The 26,725-nt window shown below is 35.9% G+C and overlaps 2 protein-coding genes across 2 annotated transcripts; both read right to left on the bottom strand.

Annotated features, from left to right (window-relative positions):
* Positions 1-762: 762 nt before the first annotated feature.
* Positions 763-6,008, bottom strand: LOC136246556 (uncharacterized). The gene is made up of 4 exons (XM_066038055.1): positions 5,778-6,008; positions 4,986-5,054; positions 4,305-4,523; positions 763-1,363 (listed from the first exon to the last, which is right to left on the bottom strand). Exons 1-4 carry the CDS (start codon positions 5,958-5,960, stop codon positions 998-1,000), a joined length of 837 nt encoding a protein of 278 aa, XP_065894127.1. The 5' UTR covers positions 5,961-6,008; the 3' UTR covers positions 763-997.
* Positions 6,009-6,176: 168 nt separating this feature from the next.
* Positions 6,177-21,665, bottom strand: LOC136247767 (transient receptor potential cation channel subfamily A member 1 homolog). The gene is made up of 8 exons (XM_066039592.1): positions 21,489-21,665; positions 20,567-20,685; positions 19,869-20,010; positions 18,016-18,082; positions 15,974-16,148; positions 15,012-15,023; positions 6,617-7,023; positions 6,177-6,317 (listed from the first exon to the last, which is right to left on the bottom strand). The coding sequence occupies exons 2-8, from the start codon at positions 20,571-20,573 to the stop codon at positions 6,177-6,179; spliced, it is 951 nt and encodes a 316-aa protein (XP_065895664.1). The 5' UTR covers positions 20,574-20,685; positions 21,489-21,665.
* Between the last annotated feature and the right edge of the window lie 5,060 nt (positions 21,666-26,725).

A 26,725-nucleotide genomic window follows, 5' to 3' on the forward strand; every position in this document is an offset into this window, starting at 1 on the left:
CTCCTCTTTAAAATTATTTAAGAAATTGAGTAGCTGCTCTAGATCTATGTGCACTATGGAGTTTATATTTGACTACACATTTATTATACTTAAAAATGTGACTGTTCTATTAGAGTTGTTGACTGCTGGTTACAATCTCTTGTATCTGTCCGTTGGAGTAGGGTGTTGATAAAATTTTCCCAATGCAATATTCTGTATTAGTACTAAGCCTGAGTCAAATATGTTCAAAAGTTTGTCCAAAATGCTTTCAGGAATCTCCCAAATTTTTCACCTAGTATGCTCTTCAATGTTCCCATTATGCTCCTAGGTTAACAACATTTCTTGAAACATTTTTAAGAATGCTGTATTAGAGTATTTCACCACAAAATGACTGTTTTATAAGAGAATATCAATCTATAGAGCTACATAATATTATATGTACAATACATTGGAGTACTCTTGCAGTTTCCACTAACTGCTCTATTAGGGAGTGTCGATCTATTTTCTTGGAATTAAACTACATAGTATGAAATATCCACCTGGGTTTTGACTCTGAGCCAAACTGGCCCAAACCAGACATCTACTACTCTGGGTCATTTTGTGTTCACACTGGCAATGGGACGCCATATTGCCTTATCAAATGCTCTGACATCCACCTAGTATGCTGGCATAACATTCCAGCCTATTATGCTTTTTATTATGCTGGCATATTTGATGCAAGCCTAACCAGTACAGTTTTGTTGCTGTTTTATTAATTGACTGCTAGATTAGTACATCGTTGGCTATAACTTCAAAAATGATTAACATCATTTGATTGTATTATGTGTACAGAGTGCAATTTTCATTATGAATTTCTAAAACTACAAATTTGTAAAATTAATATTATGGCATTACAGATTAATTTTCAGGGACTTTGTTTACCGTAATAGTCCTACAAAAATATATCTAATGAATACAGCAACTAAAATTTTCTACAGCAGCACCTAATTGTAATGATTGCGGCTAAATGTGAAGTATTTTAATCATCAATTCCATTATCATCACTTCCTTCAGTGTGTTCACTAGGTAGACTACTTTCAAGTGTGTATACACCTCCTTTTGTGGCTTCATCAATCTCTGCCGTGAAAACATCACCACTGGAAGTTGATGCAGTAAATGATCCGGGTAGTTTAGAGCACACGTGATGGAGAAGCATTACAATGTATTCCTGTTTCTTCTTCTGCTCTGCAAGCATTTTCTTAATCTCAGTCAGTTCCTTTGATTGACTGCTTCTTCCTGTTTTGCTTGTGTCTTTGCCATTGATGCCACCTTTCACCTTATTATGCACATCTGCAACCATCACACTTATTTCTGAAATCTCTTCCTCGATCCGTTCTTCACTGGACTATTACATACAAAAACATGATATCAGCGTATTTAGTGTAATAAACTTCTTTGATAATTAATCATACATCAACATTGTACCACGCACGTAATTATGTAGGGGATGAAATTTTCATGAAGTAATTGTTGTGTTTTTTATTCACAAAACCCCATAAACAATCTATGGTGGTTCATGTAACCTATGATTATATTTTCATAAAACTGTCATCATTATTTTTGTGAAATTCACGAAATGTTGTCCCCTTAAAATTGCTATAAGTTTTATGTTTCTGGTTCCCAGGTCATTTTTTATAGAAGGACTTTCAAAATCACAATACATATTCACTGTTGAATCAATAATACAACAACCACACTGTTCCTACTGTATATCAAATGTTATGAATCAACTACATATATAATTATGTTTGACTACTATGTATATAGCAAGTTGTTCAGTGATGTATTATTCCCAAGATGATGTCAGTGTATAATTATTATTTTACAGCACGAAGTGATAGCATGTATAATTAGTGGCAGATCTAGATGGTTTTCTGTGGTTTTGACAGAAACTCCCTTTTAAATTTAGCTGAGTGTGTGGTATTGTTCTTTGGCAATTTGTCATAGCAAACAACTTTACATCACTGTATTTCAGGGGCATGCATGCAATTGCACTTAACTAACTTCATTTATAGCTATTAAATCCTCATCGACATGTATCACTTAGCAGCTCCCACTGCATTAAAGGATCGAAATACTCTAATAGAGAAGTCAGGTAACTACTCTCTCTAATAGAGCAATAATCAAAGTTACAGCTTAGTCACAACTCTTGCCCTATAGTTAGTTATAGTATTTGCAGTTTAAAGCATTGGATTTATTATAATTGTTAAGTAAAAGCCTAAAATCCAATCTCAAAAATCTCAAATGTTTTTGGAGAAAATCAATGTTGTCCTTATCATTCAGCTATACTAACTTTCAGAAACCTCCTTTCAAAAATCCTATATAGATCCGCCACTGATAATACCTTAGCAGGGTTTTAAAATTTTCATCAATTTTATGTTGATATTTATAGGTTTTGCTGAGCAATGCTTTCTATGGCTGATACTTACGAATTTGTACTTGAAAACCACTCAGAACTGATTGGCTAAGCCTATAGTATTCTGTGAATTGGGTCAAAGGTAAAGGCTACAATCGACCTGTCAGACCAACAAGCAAACACCATTTTTAGTGAGTCAGCAAACTCTATCCAGGTGATTATAATGCTTGTTTTAGTGTTGTTATAGAAACAAACACCTGCTTGCATTCTTTGTCACCAGACAACATTTTTAGCCAAGCATTTTCAACTTCAGCAACCCATAACTTGCTAATTGCTATACATAGAAACAGTAGACAATAGCCAACAGGTGTAGAAATCGATGCAGTTTTTCATGCTGTTTAAATGTAGTGTCCACACCACATGAAACTTTTCAAAAAACCATCACGTCTACTTTTAAGGTTGAATTTTTTCACCCAGAGAGTGATAAATACATGGAATTCCCTGCCAGCAGAAGTTGTTTCAGCACCAACTATCTCTACTTTCAAAGCAAGTCTTGATAATTAATTATTGGAATGACATAGGATATGGATATAAACAAAGGCCTAGTACCTAAACTTTATTTTTGATCAAAACTTTATTATTTTTTAACTTCTGTGTAACAGAGGTTTTAGCAATGGCGGATCCAGGATGGGGCATTTGGGACAAATCCCCCCCCCCCCCCCTCACCTTTTGGAGGAACCATATTTCTGATTATAATACCAAATTTTATCTCAGGGCTACGTATAGATCAATTTATAACTCATGATAACGATATGCATATTTTAGTAGCATTTATTACAAATTCACCTGAAACCAAAGCAAGCCAAAGTCAAACTAGTTGTGAAATTGTCCTCCAGAATCTTCGTGCATACTAAGTGCCTCTAAGAATAATTATTGTGTTGCTGTTGTAAGAGTTTATAGCCTTTTACACAGCTTTTAAGACTCCACAACCATCTGCAAAAGCCAAAATGTCAAAAATAAACAGTGAGACACTACTAAGAGGTGATTATTTGCTGCTTAAAAATGCAGCAACTAACAAGAGAATCTGGCTCTCCCCAACCACTTACAACTTAGCATGTTTGTGCCCCTCCCCTTGCCAGCTCCTGGATCTGCCCCTGTTTAGTGTCTGTGGTTGTCTGCTTCCCAATGGTTTCTGTACATTTTCATGGCTAACCACAGCTTCCAGTATCGTATTTTTCACCTTAAATGAACTGGTCTATTATGCTCTAAAATTGCTTCAAAAGGCTGGAATGATTCTCAGTAGTTATATTCTACCCCAATATTATTTCCAAAAGTTTCCAGGCACAATTCCTGCATCTCTAAGGCCACAGTGAACCTCTCTTATGTGAGTGGCTGGTACATACTACTGTCTGTATCTCAGGGATGTCCATAACTAAGAATCGCATGCTATTATGCTACAGTGACTAACATACAAATAATGTTGTTATTGCTATCAGTTGGTAATATGCAGTTTAGTGGGCAGAGGGGGAAATCACTACAGAGCATTCATGGTCACTCTGCTGGGCTGTAAAAATGTATTATCACCTAGCAACCAAGTAGTAGTTGTTATTCTTAAAATAACTAAGCCACCAAACAGCAATCTTTAGGCTCCCTCCTTGTGTTTTCATCTAACCCAAACTTCATTATGGTCAATAAACTACAAGCCACATGACAATTCGGGCTGTCTGGACAATGGATTGCATTGGTGACTTCTGCAATGGCTTTAACAGGTCGATTACAGTAATCTACACTATAAACAAGGACATTTATCCAATGTAGTTGTATACCTGGACCAGCATACAGTGGAACAACAGACATTTCCACATTAGCTTGCTGGAAATTGATGAATCATGCAACAAAGGACTCTGATGATACAATGTGATGTGTATACCTTTTCATCAACAATTTTAATATCATCTTGATGATCTTTTGATCTTCCAAAGTAATAAAGTTTAAATCTCTGAAAACAATTGTAGACTTGCTCAGGATAATCTTCAACTTTAGAATCTGCAAACTTTTGTGTATCAGGTGTATAGTACTCCTTGTCCATTCTCTTTAGAAATAATTGACGAATAAAACCAATTTCTTCAATGTGCATTGTGAAATCAACCTGCCATAGAGTATGTGTATTACATTTATAGTGAATCTTAAAATTCTAATACATGCACAAGTCTTTACAGAGAGTTATATGGGTAATAATACTGAAATTACAATGGGAATTCATAAAAATACTAAATCCTTACAGTCACCTTTAATGATTACAACCCACATTATTAATCAGCCAGCTAATTTGTAGGTTTACCAAGTAGCTATCTATAATCACTAAACTGTATAAACGACTTCTTGTAAATACCTTACAATGGTATAACTTTGATGTACTGTACACATGAATACAAAAGGTAGCCAAAAAGCTGATTTCGGGACAACCTACTGCACATAATTTGGTTACAAAGATGAAATATGGAAATTTCAAAAATTATTCAATTACTCCACCATTTTATTGTATACTATAATACTGTTTGTACATAGTATATTCCCATACTATTTTTGCTTGCATGATTAGTCACCAAACCTCAAGTGCCAATCGTGTTAAGTGTGCTTCATCTTGAATCCCTTTAATATCGTCAACAGCCAAACCGATCTGTAGGTGGTAGAAGAGCGACTAACCGGTTATAAATTCATAACAAATATTTAGTTGTTTATGCACAGGGTGTATATGTACATGATACCAACAGTGTACTTAAATGATTGATTGAAGGGAAACTCCATCAGCATTAAAGCCATTCAAACGTGCATTTTCACAACCCAAGAAATCAATACCAACCGTGATTATGTGCACTTTTATGGTAACTACACGAGAAATGACAAAGTTTGGTATTGCATGGCAATTTAAGGAAGGATATGGTCTAAAATATTTATCCAATTGTATAACAGTATGGCTAGTGAGTAAACAGGTACTTCATGACAATAATGACAATGGTAACTCTCTGACTATCTACCTCGTCATGACGCATGGACAAAAGTTGTTGTGTTAATTACATACAACAGTATCTTGCTATCCTTTCATAGCAGTATGAGTGCATAATTGAAGTATGTTTTAGTAATATTATATCGTAAACTTAAATGACTTTATGATGTAAACAACACCAACAGAGCGTTCCTTTAAATAAATTAAGTTACATGTAATGTTTACTATTGTGAATGTGTAAACTGATTGGGTTCTTGATAAAAACTTTTTTCTTGGAGACAAAACAATGAAAATGTTTAGATACCTAAAATTCAAATCATGATAAAATTTTTACAAGCTAAATGGTAAAACAATAATCACATTTCGCCTTAAAATCATCAGATAGTAGCTACATACCAGCATATTTGTCAACACAATTGGCATCATTATCACAAAGACAATCCATAAAAGGTATGTAGCTCCTGGATACAGTACTGCATCTGGTAGAGCATTGGGATCTGTTGAATTTCCTTGATCTGAGTCATCTCCAGTGTTGTGGAATAGATCATCAAAATCAAACTCTCCCATAGTCAACATCATAGTTTTCAGTATGGTGTTAGCTGGAGTTGAAAAGGCTGTCTTTGTATCCTGTGTGTATATACAAGGTTACAATTAATGAAAGTATTGTACACAATAAACACTAGGCCTGAGCCTATTATGCTCAAAATTTTACCTATTATTCCTTCCAGAATTTCCAATAATTAAATAAATGCAAGTTCAAACTTGTGTGGGCAATAATTATTTAGCCTAGTGGAGTTACACTAAAACTTGATGTTGGTGAGAATCACAGGTTACATCTGACAGCCTGTGATCTAGACCACACAGTTTAGGGACAGCTTGTACATGTTTATTGCCATTTTCTTCATATAAAATATGTTGACCAATGGATTTATAAGGCTGTAGAATCACAGGCACAGGAAACAGTGCCAGCACATCAAAAGTGACAGAAGGATAACAGTAGAAATGATTTAGTGTAATAGCCTAGCCAACTCTTGGTGACATGATAAGTGTAAAAGCTGTACATTTTGTAAATCTTGATGTTTCTGAAATGCAAGTTCAATTACAGTATCACAAAAATGTGGACTTCGGGATTACAGGGTATGAAAAGGAGATAGCCAAGAAATTTACTATATTATGTAAATGCTGATAAATTGTCAAATTTATTTGTACTGACTACAATTTACAACTTTACTTACCGGACGGTAAAATAACATGTAAAATGTCAGCCCAAAAGAGATGACAAACAGTATTGGCAGTAGTATAATTCTCAATATTGTATTCATAATGTGTATGAACATCAAAACATATACTCCAGTGAGAGGAAACTTCTTCAAAAACAACACCAAGTTTAACCAAGCAATCAACAGTGTGACAGCACCAAACTCCCATTGCCAAGGATGAGGACATTGACAGTCATCTGCTAAACCAAATCCCACAAATGCTATTGCAGATGAATATAAGTACAATTCCATCCAATTTTCAACATCAAGGAAATAACGAAAATGTCTGTAATATATTTGGAAAGCCTCAACAGCAATCCTGATCATAGAAAATGTAACGATGAGAACAGCAGCACCAGTTAAAAATGCTTTCTTGCCATTTCCTGAGCACAATATGTGTGAATTATACACAAACATTGCAAAAAAAATTGTCACAAAATATTACACACATATATGTGACCTAATTTTAGAAAACTGGTCATTTAAATAGTACAAACAGTACACAACACCATTCAGATTTCTGTGAAAATTTTACTAACGTAGCTGTCAAGGTTGATACGTTTATAGGGTAGTAAGCCTGGTAATTTGCTACCAGCATCAAATCAATTCTATAGATTATATTATACAATCCTTTATCATAACCTTTAAAAGAAACATTTCGTAAAGTAAAGTCTTTACAAAACAAGATGTCTGTGTGTGTGTGTGTGGTCCTATAGCAAGCTTGTTTTGTGTTGGAATCACAAGAAGAGTCTTAAGCTAGCTGTTGACTGCAGTAGTCTATCAGAGGAGGGTTCCACACATACGTAGTAGGAAGCTATTCTAGTCTATGCATGTACGTATATTATATATAATGTGACGGCTTCAAATATGGTACAGAGACTTGCTGATAAATGCTATGTTTAAGATTTGCATGTAGGCCCTATGGTTTCACAAGTTATGGAATGGAGAACACAAGACTTTGTTAAGTGTGTGATCACAGTAAGCTATCTCCTGTATTTTGGAGCTGTGGGTAATACTTCTGAAGTTTATTTTAGTGTGGTTACCAGCATCATCCACAATAATCTCTCACAGTACGCTATATAGCAGAATTCTCTTTGTACACCAAAGAGACAGGTGAGTACATGCAAATAGAACTTAAATTCATTATACACATTGCCTACGTATTTAAAAGGCACAATTGTGCAGCTTTAAAAAGCCATGAGCACTAAAAATATATTTACGTCTGTTTTCTTTGCTTTCACTTGCACGTGCACAATTGTGTTTGTATACTATAATGTATTTTTTAAAGGAAATATTTCCAACACACATACAACTTAATAGATTAGCATATAACACTCTGATCAAATGATTTACCTTGGCAATGAGTATTGAATCCTGTGAGGGAAATCATAAAAGTAAAAAATGAACGTTGGCTTACACAAATATACATTTTAAAATAATTATTTTATTTCACACTTTCATTAGTTTTTACATAATATGCAGTAAGTATTGTACACACTACAGTGTTCTTCATCTGTGATCTTCATGTCATTAAGTACAGTAGTGATGATAAATTAAAAGCAGTAGATCTAGAAGCCTACATACTGCATGCACTTTATTGAATTACAAATACACTCTCTATACAATTAATAGAAAAACAGTTAGTTTGACTCCCTTAAGATCACATAGCTTTTGAATGACAGTACTAATTGAAAACATATTTGTCCTATAGTGCATCATAATGAATAATTGTGCATTTTGTTCTACAAACTTTGTACGATAGTACATGTGTTATTGTATATTGACCACACTGGGCCATTGTGTCCAATAAACTTTATCATTTGTACATGTATGCACTAAAGCATGCATTTATATTATAAGCAACCTAAGTCACAAATATTCTCTATGAAAAACCAAGCCTCACAGTAGTGAGTCCCATGGTCGAGACAAAACACAAAATCTCAAGTATGCTGTGAATACAGTAATGTATTCTTAAGTAGCATTGGTTGAGAAGCGTTCAATACTTTTTAGAATTCAGATCTTGGAAGTTGTACAAGCCCAACTTGTGTAGTAGAAAGCTGACATTTATGAATTGTGTAACTGGGTGCCAAGTTGAAAAGGTTTTATTTCATGAATGGCAAAAGTTTCTAGGTCTGAGACTATTAATTTTGTTGAATTGCCCTAACAACACTTGACTGCTCTCATTGGCAGCACCATGTATATGCTAGCAATTTCAACATCTACATACAAAGGCCTGACCAACTCAATTTTTCCTCCTCTGGCCCTGCAATGGATGCATGTGTTATTGTACATGTCTAAACATACTATTGGGATTTGCCAAATGAAGCCATAAAATTTTTGTCACAACACTAAATTTCACCCTTAGTTCTTAGGAATTATACATCAAAAACAGCCTAAAACATATTCTATATCATTTTAATAGCCTTAGTTTGGCTGAACTAAGGCTATTTCTATTATCCACAAAATGGAATTGCTAATGAAGACATGGAAATGTTGTCACCAGTTGTGGCACACATAGTTGGAAACATATAGAAGTAATTATGATTACATAAAAACACATTCACCAATAAAATTTAATTGATTGATTTGATTTATTATTTTATACTCACAACAATTGGCACAATGCCGTTCCTCCTTGTTGGAGTGATACAACAACAACAACAACAACAACTAACTAAGCATACAAGAATATACAAGATAAGCACAAAGCAAGACAATAGCATACATTATACCACCCACACACATACAAGTACACAAATAACACTGAATTACATAGCTGACAAAAAATGGCTTTTCGCACAGCCATGAAAATCTCTAAATGAATAAAGTTCTTTAATATCAGATGGCAAGGAATTCCACAAATGAGTGGCTGTGTATCAAAAAAATCTTTGCGTAAATGTTAAAAAGTACACAAATTTTTTTGGAATTTCCAACTAGAGTAGGGACCATAGCACATCGATAAAAAGTACTGAAACAAGTTGAAGTAGTCCATGATATTAAATCACTGTAAAACAATAAGAAGTGTTATATCCCTACTGTGCTCAAGATACCATAACAGAAATGCACAGTAGGGATATAACACTTCTTATTATTTTACAGTGATTTAATATCATGCACTACTCCAACTTGTTTCAGTACTTTTTATCGATGTGCTATGGTCCCTACTCTAGTTGAAAATTCAAATTTTTTTGTGTACTTGTTTGTTAACTTTTTTTGTAAATAATTTTATTATGACTGGTGAACCCACGCATACCACATCTGAAGAGGCACCGCGCCCCAGCTATATCAATTATCGTCTGAAAGTGAAGTATCCGTTACGCTTTATTGTCAGCTATGTTCAACCCGTTACACAGCATTTCGAATCAAGAACTGTTCGAAAAGTAACTCTACAATCCACGCATACCAAAAGAAAGAAATCGTGCTGCGTGCCCCAATCATATTAATTATCGTCTGAAAAGTAAAGTATCCATTACGCTTTGCTGTCAGCTATGTTCAACCTGTTACACAGCAGTACGAATCAAGAACTGTTTGAAAAGCACCTCTGCAATCGAAATAACCATGATGAAAAATACGGACAATTTCCGTTTCGAAGGGAAGCCATCACGTGCTCGCACCAAATCGACACCTTTCCCTGTCAGCAAAGCTGAATGGGACACAAAGGATGACACTGGTAAGTCCATGAATAATGCATTGCATGTACTGCGGTATGCCAAAAGGCACCTGTCGGACCGAAGCGACGTCGAACAGTGAAAAAATCAAGCCCGTAGCCTTAGCCGTTATCGAGTTACGCTTGTCTGAAGGCATCAGTCAGTCAGTCACTCAGTCAGTAGAAAATTCCATTGAATAATTAAAAAAAAAATCTGTAGCAACTTGTTGAAAGTGTTTCGGGTCGATCTGAAAGCTTGTTTGGGCTTAGTTTTACCTCACCAATACTGCCTCATTGTTGTAAGTGAAAATCGAGGCTAGTTTTTGGGTGATATTATTTCGTGGGCCACGTCTACTCCTTTGTGGTCCCTACTATACAGTTACTATCGTACTGTATGATTATACCTGATTGTGTTGGAAAAATAAGGAGCAGTCCTAGTGTTGTAAATAGTTATGTTACCAAACTGAATTGGAGGGAGAAGCGGAATCCCTCTTGTGGAGTGGTACTGATGAAACATACAGTAGTACAAACAGAGTTAAAGTTGACAAGGTGAGGAAACTTCAACCAATGTAAACGATTGTAATATTCTGTAATATGGTCGTATTTGTGTAGATGATAGATTAAATGAACAGCACGATTTTGTAACTGCTGTATTCAAGTCACATGACATTGAAGCATGGAGGGGCCCTACACAGGAAAAGCATAATACAAATGAGATGATACCAGTGAGTTCATTAAAAGCTTGATGATTTCATCTGGAAGTTAGTATCAAGACACATGGTAGGTGTGTCGTACGGCCCAAGAGGCTGGGGTGCTACACTGTGGGTATAATAACAGGAAGGAAAAAAATGTGATTTCCACACATATGTACCTCTGTGATCCGTTAACCATTTGGAACCAATTACCAAATGTAAGGAAATCGCCCCAACCATTTCCGAGATACAAACAGCCAAAATGTCAGTGTTTTTCTTCTACTTCTTGCACGTACACTTACAAAATATGCCATAAAATACAAAAATGAGCTCCAATCAAGCTGAAATTTGGTACACTTAAGGTTACGGGATAGTGAGCGACTGTCAAACAAAAATTTTATTACATAATTAAGGCGGGCTTGGTGTTGTTGTGTTTTGTATCAGCTGGTAACAGGCTTAAATTGTTGGGAGAATAATAGCGTGCTGACTGGACAGTTACAAGGTACAAGAAAACACACGTAACAGTACAAGATGACATAGAAACAACACACTTAGCAACTGGTGCACCTGTAAGCGCATGCGTAGTTTTGCTGACTAATGGCGATATTTTCCTGAACCAAAAATCAGTACTGTCAAACTAGTTGTTAACATTTTGTATAAACAGACTACTAGTCTGGCTTCTTGTCTAGGTCCTGACGGAGCCATTTGTTAGAAATAATGTTTCTAGTGCTTGTGATATCAATTTAAAAATTAATTTTGTGACCAGTGTCTTGCTTTAGGCCATATTGTAGTCATATTTCAGCAACTATACACATTATTCACAAATTCTCTTGTCAGTCCCTCACAAGTGATGTTCTTCAAACCTTAGAATTGTTAGTAAGTTCTCATGGTTCTTCATTGGTCTGATTTTTGGTTCACAGTTTTCACTGTTTGGCATGGGGACAACTCATGTTTCCATAACAACATTTGAATTCCATGTCGATTTATGAGAAGTTAAGAATGCATAAATATTTGATAACAATGCATTAAGAAAAATCAAACCCCTAATCATGAAAAATGATCGATAGTGTACATGTGGGGTTTACAGTATCCCGTAACCTTAAAGGGGTCATTAATACAAATCTCATGCACCAATATTTACATATGTGACTGAATTTGACAAAACAAGGCTTCGACGCACAAAGCTTTGTTAGGAGATATGGCGATTTTAAGGAATCATTGTGTAATAACTTCCCAGTGCCTACAGCTGTGCAAACAAAATTTGCACCAATTGTTCATCTGTTCACTAGCTATCACTGAGTGGGTGTATAGATTTCTGATACCCAAAATTTGCCCTGTTTTGAGCAGCTTTTTTCGAGCGGGTAATAATATCACAGATGGTAGTAATAGGGTGGGAGGGTGGGGGTGGACGGTGGTCTTAATATATGGGTATAAAATGGAGTAAGAAGACGATTGGAATCCAGAGGCCAAGTTTGGGCTCTCCATGGCCCTACATGGCCCTCAAATTACTCCAAATTGACTGAGAACACTATTGGCGAGCTCTCTGTGAAGTCCCAGCTCACTACACACCATTATCACAAAGCCATGGCCATTTAATGGTGCCAATCTCACACTCGTGGCTTTGACAGGGTCGGAAGAAAGCTGCTGCAGAAACCAGACTTGTCAGTGCTGAAGGAAGTACAGTGTGAAATATGATAGTGTATTAGACCAGCAATCCATTTCTGGTAAAATCGTAGGTTTGATTTTGTTTGTGTGGAAGCCTTGTTATGTGAAATCCGGTCACATATATTGATGCTTTAGTATGTTCGCGTTGAGCTGAATCCTCAAAAACATTTAATAACTTATGGATGCAATTGCACATGATCTTGAAATTTGGCTCATTTGTAGTACTGCTTGACCCGCTAAAAACATTTCAAAATCTTTTTGTTCAAATGTTTGACATAATATTTATGGCCAATCAAAATTTTCACAATACATTTCCTATGGGGAAGCCATATAAGTACAGTGTTCATTACAGCCCTTTCCCGAACTTGAAATGGAACATGTCTGTTGTTGACACCTTTGCTGTTACCAATAATCATCTGGTTGGCTGAAATGATAACTCTGTTGAGAAAAAAATCCAATTTTAATTTTTAGCTGTTTTTCAGGATTCAGCTCAATGTGAACATACTATAATCTGATCAAGTTTCACTAGTTATGACCAATTATTTGCATAAAAATAAGGTCAAACTTTTGTCATGCCTACAGTTTGAGAAATCAGTTAAAATTGGTTTGTAGTTAGATTAACTATCATGGGAGTGCCATTTAGTGGTTTGAAAGAAATTAAGATTACAACCACAAAGATACAACACAAAAACCAACAGTGTGTATATTACAATCATATGATTTTGTTAATAACATTAGTTGCCATGCCTACTAGGTAAACCGCTTATAGGAATGAGTTAAAATCGATATATAGGTGGACTAATTATTGTAGAATAATTTCCAGTGGTTTAGAAGAATTCACTGAATTATACTGTAAAACCAACTACATGTAACAAAGGTTCAATTGAGATACTCTAATAGTGCAGTCACCTTATTAGAACATTCAGTAAGTAGCAAGTCATCTTACAGAGAGTGCAGCTACAAACAAGCCACTTATTTCTTGTGGTGAGATCAGCTAAAAACAAATTACCCGGTAAAGAGTTCAGCTACATTTCAAGTCACCCTGTACAGAGATCAGCTGGCAACAGAGTTCAGCTACAGTTCAGTTATGTAACTTTAATTAATTCAGTTCTAAATGTACAGACATTATTAATTACACACAAAGCTACACACAAATAATTCAGTCTCTTGTTCAACAAATTCCTGTAGTAGATAAATAAAACAAGTTAAAAGGAAACCCTAAAGACAGCTCATATGGCCAAGCTTTGTGGTTTGCAATTACAATAAGAAGTGACATCTAAACCCAGGCCTTCATCTAAGAAAAAACTAAAAGGGTGGGAGTACAGTTTTATCAAAGTAAGGAGGTGATAGAAAGAGATTGTCTAATTTCAGTATGGCCATTAAAAATGACAGCCACAAGTCTTCTGGATATTATAGTAAATTCACGCTTATGATATAAGTGCTTATTAGGAGGCGGTGGCTATTGTGAAGTGGCGACTTTTGAGTAGCCCCTTGAAAGTTAGTGTATGCAAGCCAAAGCATATTAACACCCTTCTTGTAAATTTAAGGGAAGCCTGTGGACTTGTGGCTGTCATTTTTGATGGCCCTTATTGGAGTTAGACACTTACTCTTTTTACTCTTGGAAGTAGTGTAAGTATCACTGTATGTGATGTGCTTACTATTATGAGCATGGCATCTAGGGGTCATGTCCACTAGACTGTCAGATTGCTTCTGGTGCATTCTCAGGTACCTGAAAATGTGACATGTCACTCCAGCTTTTAAACTCTCTTGGATCACTTCTGGCGCATTCTGAGGTACTTAAGAATAACATACCACTCCAGAAAACCTTTGTACTTTTAACTCTTGGAAATTGCTTCTGGCGCATTCTCATGTATCTGAGAATTACAGAAAATTTTGTTATTTTAGGCTCTTGTAGATTGTCTCTGGTGCATCCTGAGGTACTTTCAATTAAACTGTTGCTTAAAATTTAAGGAGGAGGGGACAGCCCCCTCTAAATGAGACCCTGCTAAATCAAAACAGCCAAGCTGCAAAAAGGTGAGCTCTCAAAAAAAATCTGGGTGAAAAACGTTGTGAAACAAAAGTGGGAACCAAGACACGGCTGTGATGGTAGGTTGATGGAAAAAATTTTAACAATGACAATTCAAGGGAATTTTGTGCCAAATCCTACAAATTCACATGAATTATCATTATTGAACCTACCATTACAGCCTTTTCTTGGCCACCATTTTTGATTTTACATCTTACGTATTTCATCTGGCCTTTTTGGGGGGCTGCATCCTTTTTCTATAGCTAGGTTTAGATTGTCATTACACAATGTTATACACAAACGTACGCACATCATTGAAATTACCATATATATTGAACGTACCTCGAGGCATGCCTACAAAAGGATATAAAATAGGTGCAATATCATAATAATAATCACACACCTTCAGTACTTGTATTAATATGTTACCAAACATGGGCATGTATAAATTTTTTGCACAATCCACATGTGACCAACCAACTTAGCATTTGTGACTGTCTCAGCAAAAACCCGACTTGTTCATGCATTTTGAAAAACAAAAAACAAAAAAAAAATATTTGTAAAATTATGCATGATACAAAGAAATTATATGCCCAGGATATTACTCCAAGAAGGACACAAATCAATTAAAACTATGCACCATCTTATTTGCTTGCTCATGGAAAGTTTGAAATCTTTGTTTCGTTTCTGTAGCCCCAACAGTATGTGTGTGTGTCATGTGCACTTGTTTACAATGTGGTAAGCAAAACAAGATCCTCATCATTTCTTAAATTAAACCGCCTTTATACACATATGCGTAAGTCACTACAGGGCTAACACTATAATATGTTGGGTGAGTTTCTAATCCATGGCCAGGTGAACATTTGAAGTCAAATTCCAATGTTGTATACTAATGAGAATGGAAGTTATGGCTGTGAATGTAAAGGCCTGTAGTTTATTTTCAGTATAGTTGCTATACAAATCATATGCCTTGCTCTTCCTACTTTCTAGTGCTATAATTCCAAAACTACTCACTACAGAAGGCCGAAACCGTGATGATCCATTCCTTGGACACTGCAGATAATGCTGAAAAAAAAATCTGGTGTTGTGTGAACACATTTTTGCTGAGACAGTCACATTTACTTAACCATGCCATAATGTTTAACCACACAATTTTCATCCCTTATAAACTATTAAATTTATGGACTAACCGTTTGTAATAGTTTATGTGGTGTAGTTAAAGCTGACAAGCCCATTAACGCACAATTCTCACACAACTCTTAGCACAATATAATATTATGTATAGAAACATAATAGGAACTAACATTCTTCGGTCTTTGGGTTTTGAAGTGACAAGGTAAAACCAGTCAAGAAACCAAGAAATAACAAGTAGCTGATAAGGTTGATGTAATATATGAATATTCCATATGACCTCCACTTGTAGGTTAGTAGTTGAGTTGCAAGAGGATGATTGAGTAGTTCAATCCGTTTGTTGTCAATCTAGAGGTATGCAGTCACATGAAAATGCAATACATGTACATAAGTGTACACATAGATGTATATTAAGCGTATAAATATAATATTATTTAATATGAACATGTGCTATTGCACTTCTTTACTTCTATCAAAACATAATAGAAATGTGAACTGAATGAAAACCAGCTGTTTTGAATTTTTTTATTTTACTTCAAAAACGCATTGAAATAAACTTGGCAAAGATATGCGTGCTACATTAAAAAATAGTGCATGTTTCAAACACTTTAGTATGCACTGAAACAAAACTCAAATCAATATACACCATTGTATTTGTCTGTTTATGGAGATTTTTGTTTCAGCATAAATTAAAAGAGGTAGAAATGGGCTCTCCATAGCCCTCCATGTCGTCATTTGTCTGTTGGAATGGCCTTCTTCTGTGCCCACAAGAAGATTTACAGGGAAAACACAATACCTTGATTGCTCTGCTAGTTTATGGTGGATAGACTGAGCTAAATCTGGTCTTTGTAGTTTGTTTCCTTCATAAGTTATGATAAGTGCCTGTATTTTGTTTGCCATATTGTTGCTATACAAATCAAATTTATTCCTGTTCCAACTGTCTAGTGCTATAACTCCAAGCTATTCATCACAAAAGGCTAAAACTTTGGCTGTCCACTTCTTTGTTGCCATAGATAACTGAGAAGAAATTAATGGAATGTGCAAAAACAACTGGTTTTCGTTCAGCAGGTCACAAATATGATTAGTTGATATATGACTGAATTTGACAAAACAAGGCTTTGACGCACAAAGCTTTGTTAGGAGATATGGTGATTTTAAGGAATCATTGTGTAATAACTTCCCAGTGCCTACAGCTGTGCAAACAAAATTTGCACCAATTATTCATCTATTTACTAGCTATCACTGAGTGGGTGTATACATTTCTGATACCCAAAATTTGCTCTGTTTCGGGCAGCTTTTTTCGAGCGGGTAATAATATCACAAGTGGTAGTAATAGGGTGGGAAGGGTGGGGGGTGGTGGGTGGGCTTAATATAGGGGTATAAAATGAAGTAAGAAGACGATTGGAATCCAGAGGCCAAGTTTGGGCTCTCCATGGCCCTCCATGGCCCTCAAATCACTCCAAATTGACTGAGAACACTATTGGCGAGCTCTCTGTGAAGTCCCAGTTCACTACACACCATTATCACAAAGCCATGGCCATTAAATGGTGCCAATCTCACACTCGTGGCTTTGACAGGGTTGGAAGAAAGCTGCTACAGAAACCAGACTTGCCAGTGCTGAAGGAAGTACAGTGTGGAATATGATAGTGTATTAGACCAGCAATCCATTTCTGGTAAAAACATAAGTTTGATTTTGTGTGTGTGGAAGCCTTGTTATATGACAGAAATCCGGTCACATATCATGATATACGTAGAGGAGTTGCAGGTGTAGATGAATTCAGTTGCTATCATAGCAAATCTTACAACCTTAATTTCTTGTTCTTACTATTAGTAACCATGAAGTGTCACCAATATTGTTTTCTATATCAGCATAACACTCAAAAAGCATTTAATCAGATATTATACACACTATAATACCACTCTCACCAAAACTTTACCTTAACACTAAATATAGCTACACAATATTGTATATTTGTCAATCTCGCCAAATTTAATATGGATGCATAGCTATTTTAAAACTGCTGTGATTAAATTCAACTAATGTTCTGTTGATGTTGTAGAACCATTGTAGTATAGCTGTGCACTATTAAAATCTTCATCAGATAACGGTACAGTCAATATGGCGGTTCACAAGGTAGATTTTGAATCCACACATACATTATTGTGAACAAGAAGATTAAAAATATCTGTTGTATGCACACATAATGTTACTCACCATAACTTGAAAAGCATGTGCTTCTTTCTTGAAGGCATGTTGTACCCAGTTGTGGTGTCCCCTTCCACTAAATGTTTAAAGAAAAGTTTATTTCACTACATACAGTATACGTATACTTGCATAGCTTTGTCATGCGCATCATTTTTGTGTACCAAAATTTAATACAATAATCTGTCTCTTAGAACCATATACTGTAAGAGGTACAACAAGTAATAGTTTTATCCCAATTACAAGAGTGATATTGTTGTTAATACACGAGTCTGATGTGGAGCTGAGGATGAGTGTAATAACAATATCATCTAAGTATACAAGATATAACTACAGTGGATCCTTGCTTATCCGAACCTCAGTTATCTGAACACCTTAGTTATATCCAAACACTAAGACTGACCGTTTGATTAAAGTATTTTGTCATTAGTGTGTGTTCTATTAGAGTAATTGAACAGAGATCTGTATATAAATCAACGGGCTTCATTGATCTGAACACATTCACTCTTTTGTCTTACTCTAGGGACAAAGGTGTTTGGATAACTGAGGATCCACTGTATTTTATATCCTAGTGTGTGGGAGTCTACAAATACTAAAGTGAGTTCCTGTTTGAGTCTCTGATGTGTACACAAGATTTTATCCAGATTGTGTGGAGATTCAACTTCATAACTGCTAGAGAGACACCATACACAGGCTATAAACTATAGCAACGGACTATTTTATGGAGCAGCAGTGTTCAGGCATGATTCATTTTCGGCAGGGGTCAAAGGAATGGTGTTGCATGACGAGCAACGATTTAAAAAACAAACAAACAACAACAACTGAAAGGAGTGTCTATAGTGGCTGGACTACACAGATTGTTTCTTTCTTGACAATTGTTTTAAATCATTGCACTAGTATAGTGTCATTATGTAAAGGATTAACCATATATTGTACGAAGCGGCTATATTTACGGGTCCGTAACGTAGGATTTTTTTGCTATATTTACAGCATTCCTATGTGCGCATGTGCAAGCATCTCGTGACATATTTTGTTACATTTGTTATTTTTAAAAAAGACTTAGAAAAAATCATGATACAAAAAGGTATAAGAAACGAAGAAAAAAAGGTGTGATGTGACGAGGCTCAAACCCACACGCCCAGGTATGGAATACCCATGATCTACCACTGTACCACCGGTACTTGATGGCTACTCCTCTTGTTTTTGTACTATTTAAATGATACAAATATAAAATACTACATAGTCTAATCCATACCAGTGAAGAAGAAACCAAAGCTGAACCCGACCCTAACCCTAACCTTAACCTGACGTTTGCCTGTTAAACACAATGATGACTTTCACTGTCTATATGAAGGTAAGTTTTTGGGTGAGTTCGAGGCGAGCTAGGGTTGGCCCCGCTTTGCCGGGACGCTCGCTTCGCTCACTCCAACCCTAGCTCGCCTCAAACTCACCCAAAAACTTACCTTCATACAACTAGTGTGTTTGATACTTGAGTTATACAACAAATGACCGGCTAAATAAATATATGCACCGTGACCGACTAAGTCAAGAGATGCTTGCACATGCGCACTTAGGAATGCCGTAAATATAGCAAAAAAATCCTACGTTACGGGCCCGTAAATATAGCCACTTTGTATATTGTAACTAGCAGTGCTGTACTGGCTTATATTTTCTACTTGCTCCATTGGTAAACAATACTATTTACAGTTGATATGATGTTACAAACTAAGTGGCTCCACCACAGGGTGATAAGTTATTACTGGGTGATAACTCTATATAATACTGTTGTTATAAGTCCTTAACTCCTTTAGACATTTAATGCAGTAACTGTGTTATCTTACACATACAATACTAATCACACTTACTCTGATTTAATATTTTCCACTCTAGTTCTGTGAGATTTATTGTGATAATCATCCAAAAACTCGTAGTAGTATTTCTTAACATAGGTCCCATTCTGTTTTTTGATTGTTACCATACATCTGTTGAGCACAACTTCAGCAACATCTGTAAAAAAATATTGCGGTTGTAAATAAAGCTTGACATGTTGCATGCATAGCGGCACTTCTGCAGTTAAAAGTGGACTAAAAGAACTTGAATTATATACAGCTACACATGTAAACCACATACAGGTACATTTGTGTAGCATATTTACCATTGAGTTACTCCACCAAAACTAGGATCCCCCAAAACAGGTGAAAATTGTCTTCAATTTTATTAGTTGTCCCCTCTCTGGGGGTGCTACAGAACTATCACTTAACAATTAATATGCATCAACGTAAGATACGCGAAAATGAGAGCCAGCATTTTATACTCAGGGCAGTTTTAAAAACTTAAAACTGATGCTGTACTAGAAGGTGGTGAAATGGCCAAGTACGTACTTCTTTGGTTTGATACATTGTTTACCCAGTCAAGAATAGGGAACAGAAGAATACCCACACAATAACCAACACAACATTTATTTACTGCATGTACAGTACAAGTTGATCATTCAATTGTACATTAACAATGATAACTGTAATATACTGTACATAAATACAGATGTGTTCATGCAAACACAAACCTGGCATCTGGCTAATGAGAAGTTTCAGTGGTGTGCGTTCACCAAACTCATCATTGCTAGTACGCCACCTTAGAGCACTCTTCCACTTTGAAGAGTTAACAATGCACAAAGCAACATCCCTGGTATTAAAAATGAGATATCTTTAATACGTACACAAACAAATACAGTAAATGTGATTGGATCTGCAAATATGGACCTTAAATCATTCCAATTACATGTATCAGGTAACTCACTTCTGAATAAGATGCCATTTTGAAGTCTGATTATAACACATTGTACCACTATTCCTTGTTACAAGTGATAGGTTAAAAACATGAGAAGTTATGATTACTCAAACTTAGGAATTCGGAAAGGTTTGGCCACAAAATATGCATATTGTACTATGTACATTAAACCTTCTATCCTTTTACATTGTTATGACTCATAACCTTCCTACAGTTCCTAGCAACCAAATTACAGTGGTGTTTGCATGTAGTTTTCTGTAAATTAGCAGCATGGCCAGAATCAGGGCCACCACAGCGAAGGCTCAGGCATCAATTGTAAACATAATAAGATACTGCAATAGAACAGTACTCTAATACAGCAGTCAGGCAAATAATTATTTTAATAGCTGCTAAAAACAGTTATCGTGTTCAATTTCAGAGTTGTAAATGTTCAAAAATCTTCTGGGTGGCGTGTATTTAGTAGAAAGTCAACTAAAACCCAAGATTGGAATACTCTAATAGAACATTCACTCTAATACTAATAAAAGTTAACTGTTGAAATCACTCTCAGATTCAATCTCAGATTGTAATTTAACAAACTGTTTAGTAATAATTGCAAGTACAACATGTGACATGCAGCATACAGCCTGTAGAATAACACACAAACACGTTTATCATATATATTACACAGAGCATGTAGATATGATTATCTTACATACTTTTGACCAAGCAGAGTAGCAAGGACTAGACAATTTCCCTTAATGCTCCATCGTCCCTCGTCATCTTCATACCGTTTATCAACTGTGACATCAGCGCCACTTTCAAGCAAGTATTTTACAATTCTCACATGACCATTAATACAACTGGCAAACAATGGAGAAGTCTACATGTATACAAACATGTACAAAGTTAATGTATTAATGAGGAGAATGCAGAAGACAGTTACAATATGTGAGTATCAATGAAACAATACATAAACTATATGTGTACGTATGCTTATCTACAACTGGCTAACTGACTACAGCAACCAACAATTAATACTGTAATAGTATGGTGTGTTTGCATACTTTCCAATTGATTGCATCATCCTCGCTTTTTGAAAAAGCAAATTTCCCATCAATATCAGCTCCTGACTGTACGAGGAACTCCACCATTCCTTCATGTCCATGATAGGCAGCTATACACAAAGGAGTCCGGCCAATTTGGTCATCACTGTATAGCAAATCACAGAATCACATTAATCACTGTTATAGAAAAACAAATATTTTTAGTTAGTATCGTATTTCCTTGCTTAATGAAATGCCTTCAATAGCAGCTACACTTGAGTGCCAATCACTGGTGTCTAGTGCTGAAACAAATAGTAATTTTTACTATTTGAATAGTTGCGAACAAACTGACCGAATATTCAATTATTCTTTAAGCTTCTGCTTGTACTGAAACTTTTTGTTATGGAGCAAGGTAAAGCCTTAGAGCTATTTCTATCTTTTCTAAAATAGAGTTTTTGCAGCATAGATACATCACTTCATTCACAATGTTAAATTTCAATGCTGGCTTTTCCATCTGAATAATACAGTGTACAATGTACTAATGATTATTTGAATAGTGTGTTAATGAATTGAATAGTGTCAAATAACCGAATAATCATTTCAGCACTAGTGGTGTCAAAATCGATTTTGCAAATAAAGGCTAAACAATATTTTTGAGCATCAAGTGGTGGTCAATTTTGAATAGAGGCCACTTCAAATTTTGGAGGTAAGGTAAAAACGCCTAACCAAATAAATAGGGTATATCATATGTATATCTATGTGTACGTGTTCACTTGGCTGAAGGCATCAGTTAGTTAGTCAGTTAGTGGTAAATACAAAATGTTTAAAATCCATATATACTTCTTGGAAGGGATTGCGGTTGCTCTAAAAACTTGGTTACACTCAACCAGTACCGCCAAGCTGCCATGAAGGAAAACAAGGCTGGTTTTAGGGTGATATTTTTGGGCAAGCAAGTCCAAACCTCCATAATCCCTACAATGCAATACTACCATACATGGGCATACATACTAAACCATTGCAGGTATTTGGAGAAAATATATCTCCTAGGAATGTGTGTGACAGACCTGCTATTTGTACATCCAATCAGGATAATTCCTACTTTAGAACTGAACAAACTTATCTAGCACAAAAATGCAAGGAGTTTCTTAAGTTTAGCTATGATTGTATTATTAACAGATACACAAAAGGTCACTTACACAGCATCAACATTAGCACGATGGCTAATTAGGAGCTTGACAACTTCTATATTACCGGACTCGGCAGCATAATGTAGTGGTACAAAGCCATTAATATCCTTCAAGTTTGGATTTGCTCCTCTCTTCAGCAGCTCAATACAATTCCTAAAATAGAAAGAACACAGCTAAATTAAACACAGCAAAATTAAATTACAGTGAATCATGGCTTCTCTTGTGTATTGCACTTACATGTATACAACTCTCCACCTCAGTCAATGAAAGTTAAATCACTTACATATATCAGTAAGACGTTGGACTCGGATAATATAATTGTGACCAGGCCTGCGAAAATAGGGCATGTGGGCACAAACTACATCCCATCACATAACATGTCATATCTCGGTGCTGGGATAGAACATCGTTTTGTAACTTGTATTGTAAAGCCAACTAAATGTTTAATAAGTGCTGAAAATGTCATGGCCAAATAATAACGGAATACAAAGTTATGACAGATCTAAATTTGAAAAAGTAGGCAATTTTTATGTGCCCACATGCCCTTTTTTTGCAGGTCCGGTCACAATTATACAAGTAGATGCAATATATTTTGTAGCCATGGGTTTATTGTAATGGTACTCTGGTATTAGCCATATTGTACATGTACAGTATTATGTACTTACTCAGAAAATCCACTTCTACAAGCTTTATGAAGGGCAGACTGTCCAGTCCAGTTTCCATAATCAATCAGTGTACTTTTAGCAAACTCGTGATTATCCAAAACTTCCTAGATACACAGTAAACTATTTTAATATACACATTTTAATTATTCCTTAATCAATAAAGCTTTATTGACTGGTGAGGGCCACAAAAGTTTGCCTTTAAATTCCTTGATCAAAAATATTGAATAGAAGCTATGTAACTTTGTAACAGTATTGGGAGTACAGTCAGCCAGTTGGCCTGAAAATTTCTTCCGATGTATTCTTGAACTAACAACTGTTGTTACAGAAATAATTCTACTGACTCATAGTACTAACTAAGTAATGCCATTGTATTAACAAATACTAATGCTACTGGCTTAATTTTCAACCCTTAAGGTGTTACGTTGGACTGACACATGCCTTGTAGAGTACTGCAGATGCTACAATGCATGCAAGGCCTGTGAATGCATGCATATTATCTTATGACGCCATTGTACTATATTTTAGAGCATAAATGAATACTGATTCGAATGTTTGAATGAAATACTGTGAATATTTTGAGCATTTAAATAATTAACCCCCACAATTAAATTATTTTAATTTTGGGTATATCTATGTAAGACATTTCTTAGATACCCAAAATTACAAGATAAGAGGATTGGTATAACAACAGAAAATTTCCAAATCTAGACTTGGGTTTCAAGATTACGTGTGCCACTGTCTCTGCTACTGACAATGAAAGAAATACTTGTAAAGAACATCTGGGTACTGTCCAAGGATCTCCATGTCTGTCTAGCCTCATATTCAACCTGGCCAGTTACATTTCAAGGTACTGTACCAGAGCATTTCCAGTGGTCAGCACTCTATCTAGAAGTCCACTAGTGAAAAACAGCCTGAGCAAATCAGCAGCATGGCTATGGTGTAAATGTGTAATGTATTGGTGTGGCAATCCATTTATGGTGAAAAGTGAACTCCACTGGTGTGTGTGTAGATCAGTGATTTTCAACAATTGATTACATACAAACTTTCACCTTGAAATGTAAACCACTGACCTTCAGCACATTTGAATTGTCATTGGACACCATTAGGTGGACAATGTTGTTTCCTTTTCCGTCAGTACATGACAACCTGGCACCTTTCTTGATGAGGACATGCATTGTATCACTACTGCCTTCAGCAGCAGCCATTAATAATGGTGTATTGAGTTCAGCATCCTCAACTTCTAGCTTGTCACACCTATGGATGTGCAGTACATCACATATGCAATATTATTCTTAGGCATAGCAATAACTTATGAATATTTTGATTATTGAGATGGCCAAACAGCAGGAGTGGGTCTTTGATAAAAAAGCATATTAATGAGCAGGGAGTCTGGGGGTACAGCCTCCTGACGTTATAGGTCAAAACTTTAAATGTGTACAAAATATCTAAATGATGGCAATAAACTGCTCTTTAGTATGGACAGTAGCTACTTATGTAGTAGTATAAATATTTATGTTTGTGGAAGATATGCTTACTTGTAAATGGGAGGATTCTGTGTTGCATACGATGACTGTTCTATATTGACTGTTCAGTTAGGGTATATTGCTCATGTATGAAAGGTTTGAGGATGGGGAAGGGTGAGGAAGAAGGGAGAATGGTCACATGCCCTTCTCTAGATCTTCCATGAGTTGTTTTGGTTGGATATAATTAAACTAATACTTTAGTATGCTAACATACAGGCATTTAGCATGTGGTGTAGGATTATTACTGCTCAAAAATATTTTATTTGGGCTTTCATATATAACATACAAATGCCACAAACTATGTTTTAAATGAAATGTAAGTAAATAGGGAAATTAAGGTAGATTTTGGTAAAGAAATGTGCCAAATTCCATTCAGGAAATGTGACATGAATTGTAACAATTTTTGTGATAAAGTACAGTAGCTACACATTTTCTGAATTGTTTACCAAGGACATGTGTATACATGCACTATAACTATAAAGTACTAGTTAAAGAATGCTTGACCAGTTCTGTGATAACAGTGTATGTTCAATTATAGAGCTGCAACTCTAGTTATATATAATGTATGTACCTGTAGGTGTAGGTGACCCTCCCTCATTTCCCAAATTTTTTCCTATGCTCCCTAATCGAACTCACAACTCTTAATTTTACATTTTTGTAACATTATTATGACTGGCATACCACATCATAAGAAAGAGATAATGTATTTTGTTTTGTCTGAACGCACACCCCGACTATCAATTACTGACTGGAAAGTGAAGTGGCAATTATGCTTTGCTTTCAGCTATGTTTAGGCCGTTCCACAGTGTTACAAACCAAAAAAAAACATTGAAGCGCCTCTGCAATCAATTCATCACCATGAAAATATGGACGATTCGCATGTCCCAATCATCAATTACTGACTCGAAAGTGAAGTGGCCATTACACTTTGTTTTCAGCTATGTTCATCCTGTTACAAGTGAAAGTGAAAAACAAGTGAAAAACAGTAAGAGAAACGCCTTTGCAATCACCACAGAAGTATGAACTATATTCCCATAGGGAAGCCATTGTGCTACTGTATATTGACACCTTGAACTGTCAGCAAAACGATGAGGGAGACAAAGGAGGACAAACGTATGCAAGTCCATGAAGCATACATTGTATGTACTGTGGTATGCCCAAAGGCACCTTCGGACTGAAGTGACACATTGAACAGTGAAAACATCAAGCCTATATCTTTAGGTATTATCATGATATGCGTGTCTGAAGGTATCAGTCAGTCAGTCAGTCAGCCAGCCAGCCAGCCAGTCAGTCAGTCAGTCAGTCAGTCAGTCAGTCAGTCAGTCAGTCAGTCAGTCAGTCAGTCAGTCAGTCAGTCAGTCAGTCAGTCAGTCAGTCAGTCAGTCAGTCAGTCAGTCAGTCAGTCAGTCAGTCAGTCAGTCAGTCAGTCAGTCAGTCAGTCAGTCAGTCAGTCAGTCAGTCAGTCAGTCAGTCAGTCAGTCAGTCAGTCAGTCAGTCAGTCAGTCAGTCAGTCAGTCAGTCAGTCAGTCAGTCAG

This window comes from Dysidea avara, chromosome 2 (assembly GCF_963678975.1).
Source record: "Dysidea avara chromosome 2, odDysAvar1.4, whole genome shotgun sequence".
In the NCBI taxonomy this organism is placed as follows: domain Eukaryota; kingdom Metazoa; phylum Porifera; class Demospongiae; order Dictyoceratida; family Dysideidae; genus Dysidea; species Dysidea avara.

Excerpts from the sequence above, each read along its gene's own strand:
- LOC136246556 (XM_066038055.1), bottom strand. The coding sequence starts at position 5,960 with ATGATGTTGACTATGGGAGAGTTTGATTTTGATGATCTATTCCACAAC. Across the intron at positions 5,055-5,777 it reads TTGTGTTGACAAATATGCTG|ATCGGTTTGGCTGTTGACGA; the intron begins GTATGTAGCTAC and ends TACCACCTACAG. Across the intron at positions 1,364-4,304 it reads TTAAAATTGTTGATGAAAAG|TCCAGTGAAGAACGGATCGA; the intron begins GTATACACATCA and ends TGTATGTAATAG.
- LOC136247767 (XM_066039592.1), bottom strand. Across the intron at positions 16,149-18,015 it reads CACATGCTTTTCAAGTTATG|ATTGACAACAAACGGATTGA; the intron begins GTGAGTAACATT and ends GCATACCTCTAG. Across the intron at positions 6,318-6,616 it reads ACATGTTATTTTACCGTCCG|CCTTATAAATCCATTGGTCA; the intron begins GTAAGTAAAGTT and ends GTGATTCTACAG.